The following is a 19,502-nucleotide window of genomic DNA, read 5'->3' as shown; positions in this document are numbered from 1 at the left end:
CCAACACCGGAACCAAATTGATTACATACTTTGTAATCAGAGGTGGAAGAGCGCGGTTCAGTCAGCTACAACAAGACCTGGGGCTGACTGCAGATCAGATCATGAGCTCCTGATTGCAAAATTTCGGCTGAAACTTCAGAATGTAGCAAAAAGTATCCCAACTTGTAGATACGACCTTAACTCTATACCCTCCAACTATGCTGCAGAGGTACAAAACAGATTTAATGTATTACAGCTGGAGGACAAAAGCTCGCAAGAGATGTGGACAGAAGTAGCTAATACTGTCAAGGAGGCCGCAGAAAAACACATTCCCAAGAAAAGGAACAGTAAGAAGGCTAGATGGCTATCAGTTGAGGCACTGCAAGTTGCAGAAGAACGAAGGAAAGCAAAAATCAAGGGAGATAGATCAGCTATGTTTGAATTAAATAAAGATTTTCAGAAATTAGCTAGAAGAGATAAAAATATATTCTTTAATGAACAGTGCAAGGAAGTTGAAGATAGTAACGTAATGGGGAAGACAAGAGACCTTTATAAGAAAATTAGAGAAATTAAAGGAAAATTCCAGGCAAAAATTGGAATGATAAAAGAAATGGGAAAGATCTGAGTGAAGCAGAGGATGTTAAGGAAAGATGGGCAGAATATGTAGAAGACCTATACAAGAAAGAACTGCATCATGACAGGGCTCCTACTGCTGATGTTAATGTTAATTTAGAACTAGAGCCAGATATTTTGGAGAGTGAAATCCAGTGGGCCCTTGAAAATATGGCTGATAACAAAACTAGTGGACATGATGAAATACCAGCAGAATTGTTTAAAGTCACTGGAAAGGATGCAGTGAAAGTGCTGCACTCAATATGTCAAAAAATATGGATCACGCAGCAGTGGCCAGAAGACTGGGAAAGATCAGTATTCATCCCCATTCCAAAGAAGAAAAGTTCTAAAGAATGCTCAGATTACCGAACAATCGCACTTATTTCATCACATGCTAGCAAAGTTATGTTGAAAATCTTACAAAATAGACTTCGCCAATATCTAGATCGAGAGCTGCCAGAAGAACAAGCTGGATTTAGGAAAGGAAGAGGAACTAGAGATCAAATTGCTAACATTCGGTGGATTATGGAAAAAGCGAGAGAATTCCAGAAAGATGTGTACCTCTGCTTTATTGACTACGCCAAAGCCTTTGACTGCGTCGATCACAACAAATTATGGAACGTACTGAAAAACATGGGTGTACCAGATCACCTCATTCATCTGATACGGAGTTTATACCTTGACCAAGAAGCCACGGTGAGAACTATGTATGGAACAACGAAATGGATAAAGATTCAGAAAGGGGTCCGGCAAGGCTGCATACTGTCACCGTACTTATTCAATCTGTATGCAGAACATGTCATGAGGAATGCGAGGCTAGATGAAGGAGAAACAGGAATTAAAATAGCTGGAATAAATGTAAACAACCTCAGGTAAGCGGATGATACGATCCTGTTCGCAGAAAGTGAAGAAGAATTGAGAACACTCTTACTGAAGGTGAAAGACGAAAGTGAAAAGGCTGATCTTATGCTGAATGTGAAGAAAACGAAAATTATGGCAACTACACCTACCAATTCGTGGGATATAGCAGGAGAAACCATGGAGGTAGTGACCACATTCAGTTATCTCAGTTCCCAGATCTCTGCTGACGGTGACTGCAGCCATGAAATCCGGAGACGCCTGTTGCTCGGTAGACAGGCGATGTCAAACCTTGACAAGGTTATAAGGTCCAGAGATATAACACTAGCAACAAAGATCCGTATTGTGAGGGCTATGGTCTTTCCAGTTGTGATGTATGGATGTGAGACCTGGACCATTAGAAAGGCTGAACGATGAAGAATTGACTCCTTCGAATTGTGGTGTTGGAGGAAACTTCTTAGAGTTCCATGGACTGCAAAGAGAACCAACAGATCAATATTGGAGCAAATTAAACCAGATTTCTCCCTGGAATGTCTAATCTTAAAACAAAAGCTGACCTACTTTGGACACACAATGCGAAGGCATGCCTCGCTGGAAAAAACATTAATGCTGGGGAAGATTGAAGGAACTAGAAGAAGAGGACGTCAGAGGATGAGATGGATCGATGGCATCACAGAAGCAATGTGTTCCAACCTGGAAGGTCTACGGGAGAAAGTGCAAGACAGGAAAAAGTGGCGTGATTTGGTTCATGGGGTCACGAAGAGTTGGAACCGACTAAACGAATAGAGAGAGAGAGAGAGAGTTGTTTGGAAAAGAGCAGTTATGGGAATGAAGAGAAAACGACAAAAATTAATCCTACAATGTGCAATAATAATCATAAATTTATGATACATCCTTGTATGTATATTTCCATGGGTTTAAGATATGTTTTGCATTTGGGATGTTTGTCCTGGCTTGTAAGATGGGCAGAGATTGGAGACTCTCAGTGGGACCACTTCACCTCTAACTTTAATACTATAAGTATTTTCAGTTACAGTAAGCACGTTAAACTGTAGTAGCAATAGCTAAATCGTAATCCAAGGCGACAGTGACAGTTACGTTTGTCGATTCGGAAGGCATATTTGTTTAGAAAAGTCAGCTTTATGATAGGTAGAGATAATGGACTATTGCAATGGTAGCGGTTATTAGCTGTATACAAATTATCAAGTTAATAAGTACATTAAAGCAAATACAATGGTATTTGTAGTAAGATAATATGAAAAAGGATTCTCTTATTCACGATTAGTAAGTTAGCTTCGTAAAATATAATTATGAAAGTGGGCATACCTGATGACCTTTTGTCTATGATAGTTAAAAGTCTCTTTTATGTTAAAATTTTCTATACAGAATAAGTTTTACTGCAAAATCGGTATGCAAGGTCAGAAACTGATTAAAAATCTGGCTAAGATATCTCATTCATACCTGTACTATTAGTATGTGCTGAGAAAAGGGGATGTTGACTTGAGAAATAATGTATATGGTAATATTTTATTCACTGGAATGCTTTTTGTAACGCTTGTATTATGATTTCTGATATCCTAGAGCTAAGTGCACTTCACAATTAGGAGAGATTAATTTATCAATCTTTCCTCAGACTATTTACATCGTGCAAATATCTTCCAGAAAGTCTGCTGTTCTAGGCATTAGTAGTGAGACAAGCTATGTACGGGCGCACTCTGCATTGTTGCCAAATTTATTCAAGATGGCGGCGATGACGTCACCAAGATGACGGCGTGTAGACTTGGCAACAGTGCATGACATCATTCAAGATGGCGGATTTTGGCGGGGAAAACAGGTGAATTGGGCTATGTCCACTAACCTAACCCCCATAAAAATGGCGGTAAATTGGAATTTTGGCGGGAAAATAGGTCAATTGGGCTATGCCCATTAACGTAACCCTCCAGAAAAAAGTGGCGCGAAATTCAAATTCTAACAGGATTATCTATGCAAAACCATACTTGTCTTTATTACTATCATTTATCATCATTTACTATCTTCTTATTCTTCTTCTTCGCGGATGGATCACTTAGGACCACGCATAATCAACATTTGTTGGACTTCCTTTTCACTCAGTATTCCTTTATAAACAACGAATGGGCTAGCTTTCATTGCGTAGTCTATGTACGTCGGTTAGTTATTCTCTCTTCTTCCTCAAAACCCCGTGTGTTTGTGATTTTTCTGATTTCATTTCTATCATGTAGATTTGGAGACCCTAATTCTCTCAGGTCTTTTTCCATCTGTTTGTACCAGTTCGGTCTTGTAGTTTTGTTCTTTAAAATTGTATGGATTTTGTACGTTAACCTGTTTGAGTCCATTCTTTCTAAGTGCCCCATGAATTGGATTCTTTTCATGCGCATTGTGTCTGTTATTTTGGAGATATTTTTATATATTTCTGCATTGGGTTTTGGATAATGTACCCCATCTTTAGTTCTTGGTCCTAGGATTTTCCTCATTATCTTACGTTCTTTCACTTCTAATTCCTCTTTTAGTGTTCTGTGTTGAAGGTTTAGTGTCTCAGATGCGTAGAGAGCTTCGGGTCTAATTACTGTTGTATAGTGTCGTATTTTGCAGTTCCATGAGAGACTCTTTTTGTTGTAAATGTTTTTTGTTAACTGAAATGCCGTCTTCATTTTCTGGACTCTTGATCTGACAGATTTCTTTTCATTACAATTTTCTGCAATCCATTCACCTAAATATTTAAATTCTTTTACTTGAGAGATGTAGTTATTACCAATTTTGAGATCAGAAGGTGCATCTTTGATATCAGTCATAAATTTTGTTTTTTCAAATGAAATTTGTAATCCTATTTTAGCTGCCTGTTCTTGTAATAATTCTAGCTGTTTCTGTGCATCGGTAATGTCTTGTGTGATCAGTGCCATGTCATCAGCAAATGCTAAACAGTCTAATTCTATGCCCTTATGTTTTGGTCCCAGTCTGTGTGCTGGTGCACCTGCTTTTCTCCATTCTCTAAAAACTTTTTCAAGAGCACAATTGAAGAGCACTGGGGACAGTACATCCCCTTGTCGTACTCCTGTGTCTATTTCAATTTTACTTTGGATTTGGTCTCCGTGAGTGTTTCTTTTATGATGTTTGTGGTCTTTTGATCTAGTCGAAATTCTGCTAATACTTCAAAAAGAGATTCTCGGTCTATACTGTCATATGCTTTTTTAAAGTCGACAAACGTGATGACATAACTTTTGTTTGAAGTACTATGTAAATATTTCATTGAGTTTTTCAAGTTAAGGATTTGTTCTACGCATGATCGACCTTTTCTGAACCCACCTTGGTATTAGCCTAGTTTTGAATCCAGCTGAGGTTCTGCGCGGTTTAGTAAGGCTTTAGACAGAATTTTGTATGTTATTGACAATAAAGAGATTCCACGATAGTTGTTGGGGTCTGTTTTACTTCCTTTTTTGTACAGAGGATGTTTGATTGCAGTCTTCCAATCTGTGGGGATTTTTTCAGTTTTCCAGATTTCATGTATAATTTCTTTGAGTTTTGCAATAAGATTTTCTCCTGCATTTTTCCATAATTCTGCGATGATTTGGTCTTCTCCTGATGCTTTGTTATTTTTCAGTGACTGAATTATCTCCTTAATGTCTTGTAAACTTGGTGGCTTTGAGTCTGGGTTTTGTTGTGTACGATGGAACTCAAATTTTTCTGCAGGCTTTTCACAATTCAGTAATTTAGAAAAGTATTTTGCAAGAATTTCACAGTTTTCGGTGTTGGTATGAGCAATTTCCCCATGGTCATTTTTGAACGGGAGTGATGGAGGAGAGTATTTTGTTAATTTTTGTTTGAATACTCTGTAGAAATTTCAGGAATTGTTTTTCTTGAAATCATTCTCTATGTCTTGCAATTTTTTGTCTTCGTGTTGTTTACGGACTGTTCGTATTGCTTTTGTGACTGTTTTCCTGGTATCTTTGAGATCTTCCAGGGTCTCTTGATTTTTGTTACACAACCAATTTTGCCACGCCTGTTGTCTGAGATTTATCAGTTGGTCACACTCATCTGTCCACCATGGGTGTTTACGTGTTCTTGTTTGCGGTGCTACAGTCTCAGCTGCGTTTAAAAGTCCTGCTTGCAGTTGTTGCCAATTTTGTGGTTTTAGATTTTGCGTTTCTTTTGTAAATTGTTCATTGCCATTTATCTTTTGTACATCATATTTACGGTGTGGAGATTTCTTAGTGAATTTTCTTTTTTCTGGAATGACATCTAGGGAGAATTTTGTTGGGTAATGGTCGGAATCTAGGTCTAGTCCATTAAGGACTTTAAGTTTCATGATTTCTACTGTACTTACGTGGGAGATCATTACGTGATCCAACTGATATTAACCTAGTAATGGATTAGCTGAGATCCAAGTTTTCGTTTTCAAGGCTCTTTTCTTGAAAAATGTTGATTTGAAAAATAGGTCATGGTTTTTGCAGATTTCAATGAGTCGCATGCCATTCCGGTTGGTCTGTGTATGTCCTGACCATTTACCTACCCAATATCGATATTTCTTTTCTTTACCGATTTGTGCATTGAAATCGCCCATAAGGATTTTGACATGGTTATTTGGGATTTTTTGGAGAATATTATCTAATTGGTTCCAGAATTCTTCTACTTCTTCTATTTTGTTTTTGTTAGTGATGTTAGTTGGTGCATGTCCGTTGATTAGGGTGTATATCTTATTAGCTGATTTTATTGTCATCGCGGAGAGCCGACCCGAGTAAGATTTGAAAGTTGCGACTGAATCAAGTATTGATGTATCTACTATAAATCCAGTTCCAAATTGTGGACAATTTGCCATGGCTCGTTTTCCAGGTTTTCCTTTGTACATCCTGTATCCTTCCGAATCAAAAGGATTTTCATCTGTATATCGTGATTCCTGAAATGCAATAATTTTGATTTTACGTTCTCTGGATTTGTCCAGGATGTTTTTTAGTTTTCCCATTTTTAATAGAGAATTTACATTAAATGTCATTAGCCAAATTCTAGATTTTGGTATGATTTTGTTATTACGGGGTTTTGAGGTACTCCGATTTACCTCCATGCACACTTCTGTGGTCTCCCCAGAATCCGAATAGACCACTTGCGGTTTTTCAACCGTGGGATTTGACCCACTGGGGTAATTTGTCTTTGAAGGTGCTGTATCCATGTTGATTTAATTGGATTGGGTTTGTGACTGAAATTGAGATTTCAGTCTGGTAAAGCTCAGAGTTCCACTTCTGAGTTTTATAGATCAGCTGCCACTAACATGTGGAACAGACGCTGTAGGGTTACCGCCACTAACCTGTGGAACCGTCGTGCCCTTTGTCCAAATAACCTTGGACGATAGCTTTTATAGTATCCCAAAAAGCAAGGTTGCCTCTTCCGGCAGTTCCGCCGTACTGATGATCTTCATCTCCGCCTTCACTGCCCTTGAGGTCTTCACCGTGTCCCTGGCAAGGGGCCCTCACCAGGTACTATCACCCGGGCCAGGTGAACCAAGGTTTTTTTATGAGGTGTTACTCCTCCCCCTCCTCCTTTTTCAACCGGGCTTGGGATCGGCTATGGCGGTCATTTATTATTATTTATTATCATTTATTATTATTATTTATGATTATTGTTTATACCTTGCTCGTGGATTCACTATGAGGTCTGGAGTCCAACTGTGTTAGTTCATACCCCTGCCACCAGAGAGTGCCGCCGTGACGTTATTCAAGAGGCTGATTTTGGCAGGGAAAGTAGGCCAGATGGGCTACCTCCACTAACCTAACCCCCAGAAAATTGGCATGAAATTTGAATTTTGGCGCGAAAAAGGTCAATTGTGCTATGTCCACTAACCTAACCCACTAGGAAAAATTGGCTCCAAATTCAAATTCCAGCACAATAATGGCTGCAATACCTTACTTTTTTATTATTATCCTTTATTATTCATTATCATTTATTATCATTTATTATTATTTATTATCATTTATAATTATTTATTATTATTGACCTACCTTCACTTGAAAATTGCGCCAAATTCAAATTCCAACACGATAATGTCTCCAAATCTGTACTTCTATTCATTATTATTACCATTTATTATCATTTATTATTTATTCAAGATGTCCGATTCGGAAGGAAGAAAGCCATTTGCGTTACATCCAAAACAAAAATCGGTCACAAGTTCAAATTCCAATACCATAATCGATCACACATATGAAATAGTCCACATCCTACGAACTTTGACTGTCACTTATGTTTTTTCACTGCTAACCTATCAAAATCGCTTCAAATAATAAACTGCACTTGTACTAACATAATTCACAGCCTCTGATTTTGCGAGGAAAAAGGACTGAAGTCTTTATTTCAAGCAGTACAGTCATCAATTTCGAAAAGTGACCAGGGAATAGGTATATATCAACCAAAAATAGAGCCTAATGTGGTGAACTTGAGGAAGTACTTTTCTATCTTCTGGTTTGCACCGAACAATTTGTATATCGGACCAAGTATGCTGCAATAGGAGGAATCCCAGAAAAACGTGGATATCAAAACGAAGGGTGCATTATACTGTATGTATATTGAGGTACCAGTGATTCCAGATGCATCAGTTTGTGACATAGCCTGCGTTCTACTCGTATATACTTACGTGTCCTGTCTGTGTTTTAAAGCACTGTCTACTTGCGATTGTTAACGGTAAACCAGTCGGTCATCAGAGGACTTCCATCTCATGTGTGAAGAAACTTGACACATTCCTCTAAAGGAGCTTTCATTTATACGATCACCCCTGTCGCAGCTTGGGTGTAAAATCGAGACTTGAGGGTCATAACTAACTTAGCGGTAAGAGCAATGCAGCCGCTGTGTACGCATTGCCCAACTGATGCGCTGTTTACTGAGTAAGTGATGGAAAAGTTGTAATTTTCACATGTCTCACGCTGCTGCTTTACATTTATCTGTCTCCTTGTAGGATGTATCCTCCACTAGTAAGTATCATTTTATGTAGGCCTTATGCAGGCATCGTATAATTTCTGAGCCATGATCAGATGTGAACAATGAACACTACACGTCTCTGCAAAGCTATATTGTGCTCGTATCATGAACAGAGAATGTTACGATTCGGTAAGATAGTTCAGCGTAGAGAAACTGTGAAGAAGGATGTATGTCTGATAGGGGTGAAAGGTTAATATTATAGCCAGTTTTTAAGTGCAGAACATCGTAGTCTTACGAGTTTGTATGTTTATGTTCTCTGTCTTACGAATACCTTCCAAGTACAGATCCTAGACTCTAGAACAATTATTTAGAGTTGATAGCTTTGTTGATTTAGGTAAAAATGTATCCAACTCAATTCGTCTCGAACTTATCTTGTTCTTCTTAACTGTATGCTATTACATTACGGCGCTTTGAAATCTGTTACTATATTGATAAGGAGTGCTAACCTCCTCGACATGGTAACATCTCGAGAAATCTCGTGCACTTGGATGGGTTGGGGCTTGGAGAGTTATATTCATTCACGAAACGTGGAGTGTAATGCTTTTCTGCTGATCGCTTGGAGATTAATTCTCTAGTGGTGCTGCAGGGTGTGTTGGTCAATGAGTGTGTGAGGTTGGTCTTATACCCTACGACGGGGAGAATGCTCTGTGACTTCAATACGCTGAGAGATAGATCGTAAATTAAACACTATGCTCGAAGTGTTACAAATATGTAGTGTGTTGATTGATGTACTTTGATCATGTATGTGTTCGAGAATTAACAATGAATGCATGTACTGCACAGTAATCTACCCACATTCGCAATCATACTCGCAAAGTGATGTAAAAGGGGCGGTTTAGCTGCGATACTGAAATTGGGGGCCATGCTGTCACATCAATGGCTTCTTCGCACTATCAAGTCTGTTGCTTAATATTACAGTACATCGAAGGTGTCTTTTCCATCACATCCACGCATCGGTTACCACATAATAATTGAGTGATATAGCTTGTTTGAGTTGGGGGAGAAGTTTTGTGGGTGGGAGACAACTTCTGGGGGTCGCTAGCAGTTAAACAGCGATCGTGTGCACGAGTGCAAATTTACCAATAACTCGAAATGGAACGCTGAGCTATCATCTGCTCCGTCACGGCGATATATGAACTTAAATGTAGAGGCCATGAAAGACTTTCGCACGGTAGTTTGGAAACCCCCCACAACGCTGCCAAAATCTTCTACTTTCAGTATATTGTAAGTGTGTTTTATTTAAAAATAATTTAGTGTTATGCTATCTGCGGTAAGAATATGATTTACGTTGTCTAGTTTTCTGTGAGAGGTCATGGATCAGAGCGTCTTAATACCAGTTTAGAATGTGACATAGAGGTCCAAGCCGTGGCAGAAAAAAATGTTTGGCAGTGTACAAAGCGCGTTAGAAAACAGTGTTTCAAACAAGTAAACAGGGCCACAGTGGGCGTTTCTTGCGATTTACAGTATAGTACCTGGGATACTACCGGCCGGCCGAAGTGGCCGTGCGGTTAAAGGCGCTGCAGTCTGGAACCGCAAGACCGCTACGGTCGCAGGTTCGAATCCTGCCTCGGGCATGGATGTTTGTGATGTCCTTAGGTTAGTTAGGTTTAACTAGTTCTAAGTTCTAGGGGACTAATGACCTCAGCAGTTGAGTCCCATAGTGCTCAGAGCCATTTGAACCATTTGGGATACTATCATCCTCCTAGAGTAGAGGTGATGAAACTTTAAACTACCCTCTGTAGTGTATCAATAAGTGTGTATTTAATAGGTTTGTTCGACCCAGGGAGCAGTAGCAGCAGCAGTTTGAGGGGTAAATTCAGTGAGGGGTGATGTATGCCGTTAGACCGGCTGCAGAAGGTGGTGGATATTGCTTTGTCCGACTTCTGCTCAGTCTCGACTTAAAATGGTATGATCACATGTGCGAAGTTGTATAAATGGGAGCAGTTGCAAGATGTGTGGGGACTGACTAAGACCATGTTGGATTTTTACTGTAGCAGATAGGTTCGAGAAAGGCGACTCGTTTCGAGATATGATTCACTTGTGGCTGTGATCTTCCTCAATGAGTCATCATCGCCTTTAACTCAGTAGATATATAACGGAACATCTGACAAGGTATCGAGACAGAATCTAGTGGCGTGAGGGGGTTGCAAATACCAGTCACATACTGCGTTCCTTAGCCGAATGACTCAAAAATCATCGGGTGTGTGTGTGATATGTCCGCATTTGAGGATCAGGTTTATAAAGTATATCTGTTTCTGTAAAGGAAATGTCTATGTGCTGTTGTAGGGGGAGGGGGGGGGGGGAGGGATTTGACTTGGGGTACCCAGTCAATATAAGAAACGCTTATACAATGATGAGACTCTAAAAACTCGATCTCCAGACCACTTAAGTTGTACTGGCTTTGAGAACTTACATTCAGATGCAAACACCGCAGCTCTAGAAAAATCTGAAGTGAACAATTTAGCACAAGAAAAGTGTAAGAAGTCGAAGATGTTTGGTAAAAGTGAAGAAATAGTTATTTACTCTGACAGTCATGGACGAAATCTCTCAGAAATATTTCGTTATGAACTCAATGTGAAAGCATGTGGGTTTGTTAAACCTGGGGCACCCATGAAGGAAGTTATCAAAAGTATCGACCAGGAATATTTAGAAAACAAAATCAGAAGTATTGTGTTGATTGGGAAGCCAATGATGTTTCTAGAAATGAACTAGCATCTGCTATCGGTAACCTGAAGCAAGTTTCACATTCTGCAAGAGAGAGCATCGTAATTGTAACTGGAATACCTCACAGACACGATCTGATGACTACTTCCTGCGTAAATTTCGAAATTAAAAAGGTAAACAGGCAGTTCCACAAGATCTGCAAAATGTACCCAAATGCACATTTTCTTAGTGTGGACTTTCTTCAAAGGTGCAACTACACAAAACATGGAATGCATCTGAACAGAAGTGGCAAAAGGGTACTCAGTGAAAAAATTGTATGTACACTAGAAAGACTCAGTTTGCAAGATAACAGTCTTCACAATACAGCCATCCCAATGATGTATCCAAAAACAGTCGAGCAGCTATCAGTATCAGTTGATTACCACTTCAAAAGCAATGGTACTTTAAATACAACTCCTGCTAACATGCCAACAGAGAGAACAGTGACAGAAGCAGTAGGTCTACCTGAAAAGGTGAAGTCAACAAAAGCTACATTAACAGAAGCATCAGTCCCAGCGATGACAGAATCACCCAGGCAGCCAATAGTATCACCAGCAACCACAAATGAGAAGACAACTACAACAGATAGAACGGTGTCTAGTGGAAGAAATGTCGTGCTGTCTTCCCGTTTCAATGATTTTTTTATGTGCAGGCCTGAAGAAGAAAAAGCCAATACCCTAAACAGTGTCAAATGTTTACTACCACATGGCTTTAGGCAGACTCCTCTGAAATCTCAGTCAAGAAATAACAGCACTGACAATATAAAGAAGGTAGGGTTATCAATTTTTCATCAAAATGTGAGAAGCCTCCCTAACAAAATAGACCAATTGCTTATCAACATTAATGAGAAAGACTGTATAAATAATGCCCAGATATTGTGCTTCACTGAGCACCATGTTACTAGCAACTGCATCATGCCCCTTTTACCAAGTTACAACTTAGCAACCCAATACTGTAGAGTAAATAAAGAAATGGGGGGAGTGGCAATATATGTCAAGGAAAATTTTGACTACAAAGTAATTGACATTAAAAATACTGTATGGACCAACATTTTGAGGATTGTGCTACTGAAATAAAAACTAATCTCAATTCATTAATAGTCCTATCTGTTTACAGGGCACCATCAGGAAATATAAAAATGGACCAGGTATTGTCAGTTTTACTTTCAAAAACAAAGGATATTGCAGCCTTAGGTGATTTTAATGTAGACTGTCTGACTGATAATAACAATAGAAGTAACTTCCAGAATATGATGTCCACTTATAATCTGAATTCAGTAATCAATTTTCCCACTAGAATCACACCAGATTCCCAAACTATGATAGACAATGTATTTTTAAATGTAAGTAGATACCAGAACGTTAATGTAAACCAGGTTATAAATGGTCTCACAGACCATGATGGTCAATTAATCACTCTTTACAGTGTTAACCCTCTTGTTAAACTATCTCCCCAGTGGAAATGTATAAGAATAATGAACAAATAGGCAAAAGAATCCTTCAACTGTAAGTTGCAGCTAATGGACTGGTCCTTTATTTACAACATTGATAATGCTAATGACAAATTTAACTATTTTATAAATGATTTTTCTGCCGTTTTCGAAGAATCCTTTCCAAAGAAATGGGTCAAAAATATTAATCCAAATTCCGTAAGTAAGCCTTGGATCACAGAAGGTATTAAACAGTCATGCAGAACTAAGAGAGAAATTTATGCTAAAATCAGAACAACTAATGATACACAAAAATGGGATCATTATAGATTGTACTGAAAAATTTTAAAGAAAGCAATACAGAAATCAAAAGCCCTTTTCTATAAGGAGAAAATAGATAAATCTAAGAATAAAATGAAAACAATTTGGAACATTATAAAAAGTGAGACAAAGACAAAAACAAGCGACACAGATGACCTAAAAATCAGGCATGGGGGTAACTTAATAGAAAATCAAAAAAGTGTGGCTGAAATTTTTAACATGCATTTCCTGTCAGTAACCCAACAAATTGGCTGTAGGTCCTCTGTTGAGGAAGCTATGACTTTATGTCAGGATGCATACTCCAATATAATACCAGAAATGTACATTAATCCTATCACTGTAGAGGAAATTCAAACAGTTATCTGGTCTTTAAAGTGTAAGAACTCTGCAGGAGTAGATAATGTATCCAATAATTTATTGAAATTTTCATGTAAATGGATTAGTGATATTCTGTGCCATATTTTTGATGCTTCATTTCAACAAGGCATTTTTCCTTGAAAGACTCAAGTATGCCATTGTGAAGCCCCTACACAAGAAGGGTGATAGAGCTGAGGTCACTAACTACCGCCCTATTTCACTGTTAACAGCCTTCTCTAAAATTTTAGAAAAATTAATGCACAATAAAATTACTGAACACTTTATAATGAACAGACTTATCAACAAGAGCCACTTTGGTTTTCAAAGGGGCTGTTCAACTGAGGATGCAGTGTATGCACTTACAAATGAAGTACTTGAATGTCTAAATCAAAAATGATAGGAATTGGTGTTTTCTGCGCTTATCAAAGGCATTTGATTGTGCAGATCACCACATTCTCATGCAGAAAACCAAACTACTTGGAATAAGGGGTGTCGCAGGTAACTGGCTGCAATCTTATCTTCAGGAAAGAAAACAGAAAGTAATTTTAAACAGCTCAGATGAGTCAAGGGATACCTCCGCTCAGTCTGAATGGACTTCTATTAGTTGTGGTGTGCCTCAAGGCTCAATTCTGGGGCCACTGTTGTTTTTGATCTTTATAAATGACTTACCATTATGTGCAAGCCTGCCTTGCAAATTTACTCTTTTTGCTGACGATACCACCATGTTCATGAGTGGAAAATCAGATGTTAATTTTGAGGAGTCAGTTAACAACATACTCTCTGAAGTGATTAACTGGTTCAGTGTTAATGGTCTCTCTCTAAACTCAAGTAAGGCAAATTTTATCCAGTTCCATACAAAAACAAAAAAAGTGAGAGAAATAAATGTAACATGTGGAAATCAACCAATAGAAGGAATGGATGTGTTTAAATTTCTTCGGGTACATATTGATAACAAAATGAACTGGTCCTTCAATATACAACAGACCCTAAGAAAATTGAGCTCAGCTATGTATGCTATCAGAATGATGTCTTCTATTGGAGATTTAACTACTATGAAGTCCATATACTATGGGTATTTTCACTCCGTTATGTGTTACGGAATTATCTTCTGGGGAAATTTAGCTTTGGCAAAGAAAATTTTTGTGGCCCAGAAAAGGGCTATTAGAATTATGTGCAGAGTACCCCCTAAGACATCATGCCATAATCTTTTCAAAAAGCTGCAAATAATGACCACTGTATCACAGTACATATATTTGCTGATGTGTTTTGTAATTAAGAACCCTGCACAATTTCCATCAAATAAGAACTATCACAAATATAATACAAGAGGGAAAGAAAATCCTCATTGTGAACTTAAGAACCTGACAGTTATTCAGAGAGGTGTCAAATGATCAGGAACAAAAATTTTTAACCATCACCCTGACCAGATAAAATGTTTAAGAGAAAATGAATCTCTTTTTAAAGCAAAACTAAAGGAATATTTGTTAAATATGTCTGCTTATACATTAGAAGAGTTTTATGATGCAAAAAGGGAAATAGCATTTAGATAGAATTATCCATCTTGTTAACAAAGAAATGTGCTTGCAACTTTTCTCCAAATTAAAACATGAAATTTTTTATTAACACTCAAAGAAATCTGCTGTTATATGTACAATATCTGTTTTTCCTCTAAACTTTGTATTAACTATATGCAGTTATGTGGAAATTTTCTATATATATTTAATGAAGACTGTTTTGTATCTTTTTGTATGTTTGTTGTTTTGTATGTTAGTCTCGTTCCACATCTCATGTGACGTGCTCACAATACGAGATCTACGGAACATGAAATAAATAAATAAACTGTGATAGCGAACGGAAGAGTATGTCTAGTGCTAAGGAAGGTACAGGTATTTCCAGAGCCACAGCGTTCAACAGAGTGTATTTCCAATACTTCGCTCATTGCCAAATACCTTTCAGTTGAGACCTAGATCGTAAGATTTAATTGTAAGTATAATGATAGAAGAAATAGGTGAGGCGTTTTCTAGAATGTTTTCGTGTATGCAAAGTCTGTGGTGGTATTGATTCACGTTCCCACGTTAATGGTAGCTATCTTCGGAATGCAGAGGCCTGTTGGAGTGTAGGAATGTATGATAGTTAACTTTACCATGTTCTAGACGAACGAATAGCGAACTAAGTATGCCCTGGGCTGCTTTCGTTATCAAGTGTAACTTTGAGAAGATGGCGTGTTTGCGGTGGAGCGTTATTCCCTCCCATGTAAATTGTTCGGTCGACTGCTTCTGCACATTTGATGCCTTTATTTAGCTGAGGGAATATGGATTGTGGTGTGCTGGACACACATTTGCCTGTTCTCTAGACTTGGGAACGACTATTGTTGGTTTGTAGAGAATATTGATCATCTCGGATCTGTTAGATGACCGACTTCGGTATTCGAGAGTGCGAATATCAGTTTGCTCTACTTGTTTCTACTTAGTCAATGGTTTACAGCACGCTGCACATCACTAAAGTTTGGTGTTTGTGGAGGAATAATTTACAGTGGATATGTTGCGCATTATGCTACGTTAGCGATCGGGAGGCTAGTGCGGTGTTCTTGATATCGAGAAGTACAGCGAAAATTGACGGCACTCGGTAATATATTCCCTGGTTGGAGATCGGTTTGACGGTCCAATATTCTTGCGAGTATGGTTTGTATTTGATGACCTGTACACAACTTCGCGATGTTTAGTTGTCTGTGAAAAAAGGTGATCAGTGTAAAATAGTTTATTACCACTGAGTGTAGCGTCTGTAGAATGAAAGAACAGGTTGGCGGTGTATAGATTGAGGGAACTGTCCGTGCAAATTAGCAATCTTTGCAAAATAACGAGAGAGAGCGCCAGAAAGAAAAGGTGGATATTGCTTCGATAGCGACAGCGTTAGTAATTCGACTGGTAAATTCGATAAGAGCTAATGAGAATGCTCGATTGATTGTGATGTGATATAGAAGCGGTGAGAACATTTGCGTATGTTGGGAGCAGGAAGGCTATCACGTTATGTCCGGGAGGAAGACTGGATTAGGCGATATTTTAGTAAACAGGTTCTGTTATGGGAGGAATTTCCGTGCATACAAGCTGAGGCATGAAGAAAGCAAGCGTTAACTATTTCTGGGACACTATACAGTCCCCAAGAGGTCGACTTGGCTCTTATTTTTTGCAAAGAGATGTGACTTAAGAATAATGTTGCGAACGGTTTAGATGGCGAGTCGTCACGCAGACGTTTCGCGGCGATTAAGTATGGTTAAACGTGTGTGTGTGTGTGTGTGTGTGTGTGTGTGTGTGTGTGTGTTGTGTCTCAACACGCCTTGCATTCAACAGCAGAGACAAGCGGAACTTGGAGATGCCTCGAATATGAGACTGGTGTGAGCGCTGCTTGGAATGCAACTTAAACCAGTGTTTGGTGGCGGCGGCTGGCGGGTGCGAGCTGTGGCTGCCTCACTTATGGTCCGTTAGAATCGCTAAGAGGGGAAAGCAGGTTCTGCTATTGTGGAATGGAATTCTGAAGCGTCTTCCCCGGACCGCAGTTAGAGTGAGGAAGGCCGAACGCGCACGGTTCTGCTTGGAGTGCGCATTGTGTGTGTAAATAAATCCTCGGTCATTAAGGACGCCTACATACAACTTTGGCCTGCGTTCAGCTGAAGCTCAGGGTTGCACTCCCCCCAGATCACATCAGCACGTGTGTGTAGATGAACACGTATTTGGATAGGAATTTCTCCGGTGTTATGTACGAGTGGGAGGTGCCGTCACCTCATGCTTGCAGAAGTCGAGCAGGGGCTGTGCACGGTTTGACACCTGAGGTGTACATCACTTATCGCTACCTCCTGTGTACTTAATGGACTGTGCTTGCGCATGTTGATTGCATTATTTCTTGAGTGGGTCTGTCGGCCTTCATATGCGCTATTTGAATAGTTTACGAGTACTTAGCGTGTCTACACATCATTGTGCTGTATTATTTAGGAGCAGTTTGCAGGTCTGCACTGAAATTATTTCCGAAAATTAGGAGTTTTTTGGCTATTTGGACATAAATGTTTTGCATTATTTACGAGTGCTTCGCATGTCTGTAGGCTGTGTGATGCATTATTTTTAACTGTTTACAATTAGCAAGTGTGTGTGTAGAGCATTATAAATGAGTTATGTAGGAGTGGTTTGCAGGTCTGTATGGTGTGGGACATATTAGTGCGTGTGTTCTGTGATACATATACTCCATCCCTAATTAAAGTAAATTCGTTCCTCCATCCATGGGCCTAGTGCAGGGTAAGTCCTTTACCGGAAACCCGTAGGAGGAGGTTGCATCCTGTAGACTGAAATTGGTGGTGATGAGCTTTGTTTCCAACAATTTTCTTAGGTTGGTGGCGGAAGCGTAAGTGACCTTTCTTTACTGGCAGAATTCAAACTTGGCGCTGGCTCCTAGGAAAAGGTGGCGGTCTCGACCTTGAATGTAGTTGAAATTAGATAACTGAATGGCTTTTCATACTTATATGAAATTGTAAATTAAATTATTTAATATGATTAAAATTGAAATGCAATTAAGTACTTAGGCAATTGATAGCTTAGATGCGTGATGTGGGTGTTAGCACATTTACAGAAGATCAAGGGTGTGTGACATAAGTGGTCGGACGCCCACGGGGCGCGGCGCATGTCCGGTTATAATGCGTGTGCGAGAGAGCAGACGATCTTGAGTCAGTTAACTTAGTGAGAGCGTTCTTTGTCAAGCACGCCATGTGTTGGACTGGCAGTTGTGTGATGCCAGGGCAGATTCCACTCTCCAGCAAACAACTTTTGCGCTAAGCGTGTTCTTTGTCTGCCACAAAACCATGTGGTGCATCGCTAACCGACCGTTGTGGCGTCAGAATTGGCAGGTTTGAACGAGCAAAACATATTTAGTTGTGCGACCATCATGAGGTAGGCATGGACAGGCTCCAACCTGTCCAGCAAAACAAATTTGGGGCCAAAAGTGTGTCAGTGCGTTCTATGTCGACCACGTGGTGGATGGCGAACGGACGGGCGATTGTGTGACGTTGGCATTGGCAGGTTCCAGCGTGTCCAGAGAAAACATGTTTACAGGGTCCAGCGGCTAGTGCAATCCGAGCGGCCGCTGGACGAGTGGCAGGCTACCACTGACCATTGGCGCCAGGGGTAGCCTCCACTGCTGGTGACGATTTGAACTAAGTCAGTTGTAGTCTGAACCTACTGGCGATTGCACTGGGTGTTGCTGCAATCTCGAGGATGTGTACTAAGTCTGTTGGTTAGATTAGATTAGATTAATACTAGCTCCATGGATCATGAATACGATATTTCGTAATGATGTGGAACGAGTCGAATTTTCCAATACATGACATAATTAGGTTAATTTAACAACATACTTAAGTTAATATAACAACTTTATTTTATTGTGTTTTTTGTTTTTCTTTATTTTTTATTTTTATTTTTTTAATTTTTTTATATTTTTTGTTTTTTTTCTTAATTTATATCTAAAAATTCCTCTATGGAGTAGAAGGAGTTGTCATTCAGAAATTCTTTTAATTTCTTCTTAAATACTTGTTGGTTATCTGTCAGACTTTTGCTACTATTTGGTAAGTGACCAAAGACTTTAGTGCCAGTATAATTCACCCCTTTCTGTGCCAAAGTTAGATTTAATCTTGAATAGTGAAGATCATCCTTTCTCCTAGTATTGTAGTTATGCATACTGCTATTACTTTTGAATTGGGTTTGGTTGTTAATAACAAATTTCGTAAGAGAGTATATATACTGAGAAGCTACTGTGAATATCCCTAGATCCTTAAATAAATGTCTGCAGGATGATCTTGGGTGGACTCCAGCTATTATTCTGATTACATGATTTTGTGCAATAAATACTTTATTCCTCAGTGATGAATTACCCCAAAATATGATGCCATATGAAAGCAATGAGTGAAAATAGGCGTAGTAAGCTAATTTACTAAGATGTTTATCACCAAAATTTGCAATGACCCTTATTGCATAAGTAGCTGAACTCAAACGTTTCAGCAGATCATCAATGTGTTTCTTCCAATTTAATCTCTCATCAATGGACATACCTAAAAATTTGCAATATTCTACCTTAGCTATATGCTTCTGATTAAGGTCTATATTTATTAATGGCGTCATACCATTCACTGTACGGAACTGTATGTACTGTGTCTTATCAAAATTCAGTGAGAGTCCGTTTACAAGGAACCACTTAGTAATTTTCTGAAAGACAGTATTGACAATTTCAT

At 39.0% G+C, this 19,502-nt stretch overlaps 1 protein-coding gene across 1 annotated transcript in view; it reads left to right on the top strand.

The window, feature by feature from the left end:
- Positions 1–259: 259 nt before the first annotated feature.
- LOC126260620 (outer dense fiber protein 3-like protein 2) overlaps positions 260–19,502 on the top strand; it is an 89,563-nt gene continuing 70,320 nt past the window's right edge. Inside the window, exon 1 of the mRNA XM_049957958.1 lies at positions 260–500. Within this exon, the coding sequence (XP_049813915.1) occupies positions 260–500 (241 nt within the window). The remainder of the gene's footprint in view (positions 501–19,502) is intronic.

Source organism: Schistocerca nitens, chromosome 5, assembly GCF_023898315.1.
Source record: "Schistocerca nitens isolate TAMUIC-IGC-003100 chromosome 5, iqSchNite1.1, whole genome shotgun sequence".
In the NCBI taxonomy this organism is placed as follows: Eukaryota; Metazoa; Arthropoda; class Insecta; order Orthoptera; family Acrididae; genus Schistocerca; species Schistocerca nitens.
Note: the sequence above shows the minus strand (reverse complement) of the source record. Positions and strands in the feature narration are given on the sequence as shown.